A 9859-nucleotide genomic window follows, 5' to 3' on the forward strand; every position below is an offset into this window, starting at 1 on the left:
TCATTGCTACTTTTAGACCTAGTTCTGAGGGGTCAGGGGAGGGATCCTGCCTCAGGTGGAGAAGTTTAGGTATCTTGGGATCTTGTTCACGAGTGAGGGAAGGACGGAATGTGAGATTGACAGATTGATCATGTATAGACAGGTATATGCGACGCACCAGTCTGTTGTGGTGAAGAAGGAGCTGAGCCAAAAGGCGAAGCTCTCGATTTACTGGTCAATCTACATTCCTACCCTCACCTATGGTCATGACGAAAAGGACAAGATCTCAGATACATGTGGCCGAAATGAGCTTCCTCCACAGGGTGGCGGGGCACTCCCTTAAAGATAGGGTGAGGAGCTCGGGCACCCGTGAGGAGCTCGGAGTAGAGCCACAGTTCCTCCACATCGAGAGGAGCCAACTGAGGTGAAAAGTAAGTAAAGAAAGTTTCCTCTTGTTTCCCATTTACTGATTCTCAACAAACACATCTCTAGTTGTTCTGAACTATATGTAATATTCAATCCAGTGAACTAGCACAAATAATGCAAATAACTACAGTGTGAGAAAGACTCTTGACTGCACTCATTTGAAAATGAATTATGAAAAAAACATTAAAAAAATTTTTTTAAAGTACTTTGAATACTTTAGTATTTTTGAAAGCACATACTCAGGACTTTAACTTTTACTTGTATTGGAGTAATATGTGACTCAAGCAATGAAGTTGAGTACTTTGTCCACCACTGCATATAATCAATGTATGTATGTATGTATAATATGTATGTACACATGTGGACAAAATTGTGGATACCCTTCCTTTAAAAAAAGAAAAACCCAAAAACCCACAATGGTCATTGAAATAACTTCAAACTGACAAAAGTGATAATAAATAAAAAATTTACGGAAAATGTACTAATAAAAACCAGTCATTGCTTTTGAATTGTGGTTGAACAGATGAATTTAAAAAAAAAAAACTAATGAAACTGGCCTTAAAAAAACGATGGTATAAGACCATCTCCAAGCAGCTTGATGTTCCTGTGACTACAGTTGCACATATTCAGAAGTTTAAGGTCCACAGGACTGTAGCCAACCTCCCTGGATGTGGCCATAAGAGGAAAATTGCTGACAAATTGAAGAGACGGATAATAAGAATAATAATCATCGCACCATCCGTCGCTGTTTGAGCCTAAGTGGACTTAATGGAAGATGACTGAGAAGGACTCCACTGCTGAAAGCAAAGCATAAAAAAGCAAGACTGGAATTTGCCAAAATGCATATTGACAAGCTATGAAGCTTATGAGAGAATGTCCTTTGAACAGATGAGACAAAACTGGAGCTTTTTGGCAAGTCACATAACTCTATGTTGACAGACGCAAAAATGAAACATTTGAAACAAAGAAAAGAATACTGTACCTACTGTGAATCATGGAGGAGGCTCAGTTATATTTTGGGGCTGTTTGGCTGCATCTGGCACAGGTTGTCTTGAATCTGTACAGGGTACAATGAAATCTCAAGACTATGAAGGCATTCTGGAGCAAAATGTGCTGCCCATTGTCGGAAAGCTTGGTCTGACATAGGTCATGGGTCCTCCAACAGGATAATGACCCAAAACTTCTTTTCCTTTCGGCCTTCAGGGGTCGCCACAGCGAATCATCTGCCTCCATTTAACTCTATCCCCTGTATCCTCCTCACCCACACCAACTATCCTCATGTCCTCCTTCACTACATCCAAGAACCTCCTATTTGGTCTTCCTCTAGGCCTCCTTCCTGGCAGCTCTAATCTCAGCATCCTTTTACCAATGTATTCACTGTCCCTCCTCTGAACATGTCCAAACCATCTCAATCATCCCTGGCTTTTTTTCCAAAACATCTAACATGAGCTGTCCCTCAGATGTACTCATTCCTGATCCTATCCATCCTCATCACTCCCAGAGAGAACCTCAACATCTTCAGCTCTGCTACCTCCAGCTCTGCCTCCTGCCTTTTTCTCAGTGCCACTGTTTCAAAACCATACAACATTGCTGGTCTCACCACTGTCTTGTACACCTTTCCTTTCATTCTTGCTGACGCTCTTTTGTCACACATCATACCTGACACTTTCCTCCACCCGTTCCAACCTGCTTGCACACGTCTCTTCACTTCTTTTCCACACTCTCCGTTGCTCTGGACTGTTGACCCTAGGTACTTAAAATCCTCCACCTTCTTCACCTCTACTCCCTCTAACCTCACCGTTCTATTTGAGTCCCTCCCATTTACACACATGTACTCTGTTTTACTGCGGCTAACCTTCATTCCTCTCCTTTCCAGAGCAAACCTCCACCTCTCTAGATTTTCCTCCACCTGCTTCCTGCTCTCACTACAGATGACAATGTCGTCTGCAAACATCATGGTCCACAGAGATTCTAACCTCATCTGTCAGCCTGTCCATAACCACAGCAATCAAGAAGCGGCTCAAAGCCAATCCTTGGTGCAGTCTCACCTCCACCTTGAACTCCTCTGTCACCCCTACAGCACACCTCACCACTGTCTTTCAGCTCTCATACATGTCCTGCACCACTCGAACATACTTCTCTGCCACTCCAGACTTCCTCATACAAAACCACAGCTCCTCTCTTGGCACTCTGTCATACGCTTTTTCCAAATCTACAAAGACACAATGCAGCTCCTTCTGGCCTTCTCTGTACTTCTCCATCAGCATTCTCAAAGCAAATACTGCATCTATGGTACTCTTTTTTGGCATGAAACCATACTGCTGGTCACAAATGCTAACTTCTGACCTCAGCCTAGCCTCCATTACTCTTTCCCATAACTTCATTGTGTGACTCATCAGCTTTATTCCTCTGTAGTTTCCACAACTCTGCACGTCTCCCTTGTTCTTAAAGATGGGCACCAGTATACTTCTCCTCCATTCCTCAGGCATCCTCTCACTCTCCAAGATCTTGTTAAGTAGCCCAGTCAAAAACTCTACTGCCACCTCTCCTAAACACTTCCATACCTCCACAGGTATATCGTCAGGACCAACTGCCTTTACACTCTTCATCCTCTTCAACGCCTTCCTCACTTCATCCCTACTCATCTTTGCTACTTCCTGCTCCACAACAGTCACCTCTTCTACTCTGTGCTCTCTAACATTTTCCTCATTCATCAACTCTTCAAAGTATTCCTTCCATCTTTCCATCACACTTGAGGCACCTGACAACACATTTCCATCCCTGTCCTTAATCACCCTAACCTGCTGCACATCCTTCCCATCTCTGTCTCCCTGCCTTGCCAACCTGTACAAATCCACCTCTCCCTCCTTAGTGTCCAACCTATCATACATACGCCCTTTGTTTGGCCTTTGCCACCTCTACCTTCACTTTACGCTGCATCTCCCTGTACTCCTGTCTGTTCTCTTCTGTCCTCTCAGTGTCCCACTTCTTCTTAGCTAACCTTTTCCTCTTAACACACTCCTGAACTTCCTCATTCCACCATCAAGTCTCCTTATCTGCTTTCCTCTTTCCAGATGACACACCAAGTACCCTCCTACCTGTCTCCCTGATCACTTTAGCTCTAGCTGTCCAGTCATCTGGAAGAACCTCCTGACCTCCTAGAGCCTGTTTCAGCTCCTCCCTGAAAGCCACACAACACTCTTCCTTTTTCAACTTCCACCACTTGGTCCTCTGCTCTGCCCTTGTCCTCTTCATCTTCCTCACCACCAGAGTCATCCTACACACCACCATCCTATGCTGTCTGGCTACACTCTCACCAGCCACTACTTTGCAGTCACTGATCTCTTTCAGGTTGGAACGTCTGCACAAGATGTAATCAACTTGTGTGTTCCTGCCTCCACTCTTATATGGTCACCTATGCTCCTCCCTTTTCTGGAAAAATGTGTTAACTACAGCCATTTTCATCCTTTTTGAAGTCTACCACCATCTGTCCTTCTGCATTCCTGTCCTGCATACCCAACTTACCCATCACTTCCTCGTCACCTCTGTTTCCCTCACCAACATGTCTGTTGAAGTCTGCCCCAATCACCACTCTCTCACCACTAGGGATACCCAGGATCACCTCATCCATCTCCCTCCAGAATTTCTCCTTCTTTTCTAACTCATATCCTACCTGTGGGGCATAACCATTGACAACATTCAACATCACACCTTCATCTTCCAGCTTCAGACACTCTCTTCACCTCCGGAACATTCCTAGCAAAATCCTCCTTCAGGATAACTCCTACTCCATTCCTCTTTCCATCCACACCATAATAAAACAGCTTGAACCCTGCTCCTAATCTATAGGCCTTGCTACCTTTTCACCTGGTCTCCTGAAAACACACAAGATATCCACCTTTCTTCTCTCCAACATATCAGCCAACTCTCTAGATTTCCCTGACAAAGTCTCTACTCTAAGTCCTACACTCCTGCCCTTCCTCTTCTCTCTTTGCCCATGAACATGCCTTCCTCCTCCCCCTTTTCGACCAACAGTAGTTCAATTTCCACTGGCAGCTTGTAGGTCAGCGGTACCAGTGACGGTCGTCGTTAACCCGGGCCACGACCGATCTGGTATGGAAGTCATATTTGTGATTTGCATGTTTCATTTGTCTCATATTTTATGGCGGATGCCCTTCCTGACACAACCCTCTGCATTTACCCGGACTTGGGACCGGCACATGAAGACACTGGATTGTGCACCCCTGTGAGTGCATTAGGATAATGACCCAAAACACACAGCTAAAAACACTCAAGATTACCTAAGAACAAAACATTGGACTATTCTGAATGGCCTTCTATGAGCCCTGATCGAAATCCTATTGAACATGTGTGGAAAAAGCTGAAACATGCAGTCTGGAGAAGGCATTCTTCAAACCTGACACAGCTGGAGCAGTTTGCTCATGAGGAATGGGCCAAAATACCTGTCAACAAGTGCAGAAGTCTCATTGAGAGTTATAAGAAATCGCATGGTTGCAGTGACTGCCTTAAAAGGTTGTGCAACAAAATATTAAGTAAAGGGTACCATCATTTTTGTTAAGGCCACTTGAGTGACTTTTTAAATGCCTCTGATGAACCATGATTCAAAAGCAATGTCTTAATTTTCATTAGTTAATTTTCAGTAAATTTTTGTTTATTATTACTTTTGTCAGTTTCAAGTTATTTCAGTCACCATTGTGGGTTTTTCTTTATTGTAAAGGTAATAACATTTTTGTCCACGTGTGTGTGCATGTACTGTATGCATGTATGTATGTGTGTATGTATGTAATGTGCGTATGTAATATTTGTATGTATGTATGTTATGTAGTCAGTAGTGTTGCCAGTTCCATTAATGAAGCACCCCAACAGGACAAACAAGCCTGTTCTTTAAGTATAACTTGAACATGTGGCTCTTACTCCCGGCTCTTACTAAGAGAACCTTTCTGAACAAATAGACACCCCCTGGTCACACCTAGCCCTAAATACCTTAAAACTATTCCTCCCAGACAACCTGAAACCTATACAATTACTTATAGGTTCTTCTTGTTATATTTCTGCTTTGATTGCTAAATATGTAACATGTGTGACCAGACTATACAGAGCATTGCTGCCAGACAGTGGTGTGATATAGAAGCTATGTAATTGTTTACAAATGTGAAGTTTTACTGACTCTCTTTTATGTTGCTGAACTATAGACTTTGGTTAGTTCCTAAGTTTGTCATGTGTTTGAACTTTGCTGGGTGGAAAAAGAAATTGTTTTATTTTAGAAAACTTTAAAAACTTACAACCCTTAAAGGAAAGATTAGTCTTTTGATTCACACAGACCAGTGAGACTGCACAATCACAGTCAAAGGACGGTGAACCAATCACCAGCGAGGATGGAGCACCTTCTGAACCAACGACATCGTGTCGACCACAATGATGTGCCCAGAGCAGTAAGAGACACAAAGATAGTACACAAACAGACACACCCAGAGAGTTTCTTAGATTTTCTGAGGCAACAAACGGACTCCAGACCTGCAGCCGAGGACTTCAGGGAACACCTACATCTCTCGTGGAAACCCACCAGCTGACTGCAGTCGGACCAACCCACAGCGGAACGGACAGAGCCTCAGTAAACTTGAGGTCAGACAAGTAATCCATGGCTGTGCTGGTTGTCTCACACTGATCTCAGTTGGTCTCCATAGTTACCTACAGCTTCCTTCTAAATAGCTGTTTATATCTCAGACTCAAACACAGAACAAAAATTGATTTCAAGGTTTCTTTTCCACCACTGCAAACCACCTACTTTTATACTGTTATACTGTGTTATTCGTTAATTCATTTTCATATTTTCTCTGATCACTTCTCCCTCCTTTACCCCTATGTAAACAGCATGTATCTCCTATGTAAATAATTCAATAAATCTTAAAAAGGCATCTGTGACTGGCATCATTGTTATTTCACACAGTAAACTCATCACTGAATCAGGAGAACTCTCCCTCAGATTGTAGACTGATATCCTGCATTGTTAATTAACTGACTGGTTGATCCACCATCAAAGGATCTGGTGCAACGAAATAATTATGATGGTTTATGATATTCATAATTCATAAACCACACATAATAAACACATTCATGTTCTATATATATTTATGTTTCACTACACCACTGACTTCCTCTTGTCCTCTCTGCCCCTTGGTGTGTCCAGCCTGGGGACAAGAAGCTGGCCCAGAGTGCCCAGATGTACCACTACCAGCACCAGAAGCAGCAAATGCTCTCCCTGGAAAAGTGAGTCATCCTCCTTGCTCAGACATGCTCATCTTTTCTGGCCCCTTATCTATCTACCCTCTCTGCCTTCTCTGCCGCATCATATCTGTGCTGTCCACTCAATGCCTAATGACTGTGTGTGTGTCATTTGCAGACACAGGAATGAGCTAAAAGTTCCTGACTCGGGAGCATCAACAGATGAGGAAAATGAGGATGGAGACTTTACAGTGTATGAATGTCCTGGGTTGGCACCTGTGAGTTAACTCTGCATTATCATCTCCACCTTTATTGAAAATTTATCATTAAAAGGTCAGCATACTCATGTACAAAACTCTTAACCAGAATTAAAGAAAAACATTATGGCAAATGCCATTAATTTTATGTAGGTGTTTATTTAACAATACAATATTAATTCAATTTAAAGCTACATTTATTTTATGTTACCAGTGGTAATATAAAGTGGATCAGTCTCTTCGTTGAAGTCTCTTCACTGTTAGTGAAAGAAATATTTTGATAGGTTTTATAGTTTTTCCATAGGTGAAGTTTTCTCAGCTTTTGTTTTCTGCGTGTGTAAAGTACTGTGTCACTGTCACTCCCCCTCCCACTCTGGGCTTAGGTCACCATAGCAACAGCTCACAAAGCAATAGGAGAGATCAAAGCAGTCTGTGGTTGGTAATTAAGAATGACTGGCTGCCTAATGTCCACTGCTGTTACATATAGGGACCATTCTCAGTTATTTAGAGCAAGTGACTCTGTGGCTGTTTTAAATGTCAGCCATGGTGTCGTCTCCCAGCAGCCCATGTTTGGACTTTCACAATAAAAGTCTACAGTAATTAATAGGAAGATATTACAATTTTGTAAAGTATAAGGAATATTCAACATAAACTCCTGATTCTAGTATAAGGTCCCACGAGTCTCCTGCAGCATTTTGTCCTTTCAAAATAAATGCCTTTTTATAGCATTTTCTCAAAATAAAAGCCCTGAAACGGCAACATGATCTTAAAATGGTCGTATACAGATTCAGGCACCAATTGAGGCCAATTTTAATGTCAGCCATGGTGTCTTCTCCCAGGACATGGTGAGACTTTCACAATAAAAGTCTACAGGTAGGACGATATTACTTTTTTGAAAAGTATAAGGAATATTCAAAATAAAGTCCAGATTCTAGTATAAGGTCCCATGAGTCTCCTGCAGCTCTTTGTCCTTTCAAAATAAAAGCCCCCCCACTAGAGTTCATAGTTCTTGATTATTCCAACTACATCAGGCAATTCAAAACATGCTTCAGCTGTTTAGCGGCCAGCGATGCAGTTTGCCTCGAGATTTTTTCAGCAGTCAGCAATCCCAACGCAATTCCTGAAGAAATTGCATCATGTAGTTATAAATTGTTCTACAAATTGGTTTGTATATACAATAGAAGTGATACAACTTTTAAACCTATTGTGTTTGTAAAAATGTATATAATACCATGTTAAGAAATTTTCTAACCACAAACCCAATACTACACTGTACTGTACTTTAGCATTTAGAGAATGGAGCAACACACCACTTCAGAAATCAGAAATCAGTTTGCTTCTGATTAAATATTGATGAATCCTGTGTCTCTTCAAATGTTTCCTTGATTCCTCCTGGTTAGGGTTAGATTTGATTGGCGGGACTAAGACAAAGATGCACATGAGTGAAACAAGGATGCAATTAAAGGATTTGAGATGTACCCTATATCAGTTTTGTGATATTTGTTCAAGCCTGAATATAGTTATAGCAGAGAAAACATATTCTCCACATAATCTACTATGTTACTCAGCATTGTTTCCACTCTGTATTTTAGACAGGGGAAATGGAGGTGAAGAACCCGCTGTTTGACGACTCTACCCTTTACCCCCAGAGGTTTCACAAGTAAACTTGGGCATTCATCTATACACACTCCAATGGACCACTTGTGTGGACAGATAGTTGAGTTTACACACATCCAAACTCCACACCCATTGTTGTGTTCAGACCAACCCTTGTAATAGGCAGGATGGAGAGGATATGCATGGAGGAGGAAGAGGAATGAAGTGTTGATGGACATTTAAAGGAAGTCACAGGCCTGGTTTCTTGGTTAAAGCAGGATTGACTATGGGACTAGTATCACCCATTCTACAGCTACATTCTGTTATTTTATATGTTATCTTTCTTTTTTTCTTTCTGTTTACAATATTACAATAAGACAATATATAAGAACTCAAATTGACTTTAATCAGGTAGCAGAGAATTGTATTGAATATTATTATCTTGTGTTATTAAAGGAAAGTCCAGTGCAGAGACAGTTATGTAATGCCACTGAACTATGTATAGGTATTCCTATAGTATCAGTTAACTGATAGGTCTCCATTATTATCCATGTTTCAGTAAATACTCACAGGTCTCACTACAGGATTTGGTTCTATTTAAGTAGTTTTAAGGAGAAATGTGATTTTAATATTCCATGAAAACACCTCCAAGCAGCACCAAGATCTGTATCAGTATGTTATGTAGCTATTGTGTTCTCAGTCTAGTTGCTCTACGCATGAAATGATGATACTGTGTTTGAAACCTGAGAGTAAATATGAGAGAGAGAGAGATAAACACTCACACAATGTTAAATTAAGGAACTCAAATAATTTCTAAGAATTTTGAGTTCCCTACCTACAACTCTGAAACAAAGCAAGTCCATTCTGTTCATATGGTATCTGGTTTGTGATGACCCATATGTAGCTGCTGTGTACAGGAAATAGATCTTACTCAGTATGTTGCTCTAGATTCCTGGGTGATGTTTCAAGTTTTGAACAGATTGTTTCCTTATTAACTACATTTGCAGGATTACTACTGATGGAAATGATTGGAAATGATAACCTCAGAAAGGAAGTGATGTCCAAATTTTATAAACATGTTTTACCCATTATTTTTGTTGTGCATAATAGATTTGAAATGGAACTGACAGAATTGTAATCAATTGTTGGATTAAGGAGAAAGCTGTAACCTTTGCTTTTTATTATAAGCAATCTGGCAATGTTTTAGTTCTACCAAGTCTTTATGAGGTACAAAAGATACAAAAAGATACAAAATTTAAATATATGTGAGAATATTTTTTAAAAAAAACCAAACCAAACAATAGCTTGTTCAAAATTAAATGGCCCCTACTTGCCTCCAAAATAGCATTGCAACCCTG

At 41.0% G+C, this 9859-nt stretch overlaps 1 protein-coding gene across 2 annotated transcripts in view; it reads left to right on the forward strand.

Annotated features, from left to right (window-relative positions):
• Window positions 1-9501, forward strand: part of npdc1b (neural proliferation, differentiation and control, 1b) — a 56825-nt gene extending 47324 nt beyond the window's left edge. For both annotated transcript variants that reach the window (XM_026322672.1, XM_026322673.1), the window contains exons 7-9: window positions 6614-6693; window positions 6827-6926; window positions 8498-9501. In XM_026322672.1, the coding sequence (XP_026178457.1) occupies window positions 6614-6693; window positions 6827-6926; window positions 8498-8569 (252 nt within the window). In that variant the 3' untranslated portion in view covers window positions 8570-9501. The remainder of the gene's footprint in view (window positions 1-6613; window positions 6694-6826; window positions 6927-8497) is intronic.
• Window positions 9502-9859: the final 358 nt, after the last annotated feature.

This window comes from Mastacembelus armatus, chromosome 9 (genome assembly GCF_900324485.2).
Source record: "Mastacembelus armatus chromosome 9, fMasArm1.2, whole genome shotgun sequence".
In the NCBI taxonomy this organism is placed as follows: Eukaryota; Metazoa; Chordata; class Actinopteri; order Synbranchiformes; family Mastacembelidae; genus Mastacembelus; species Mastacembelus armatus.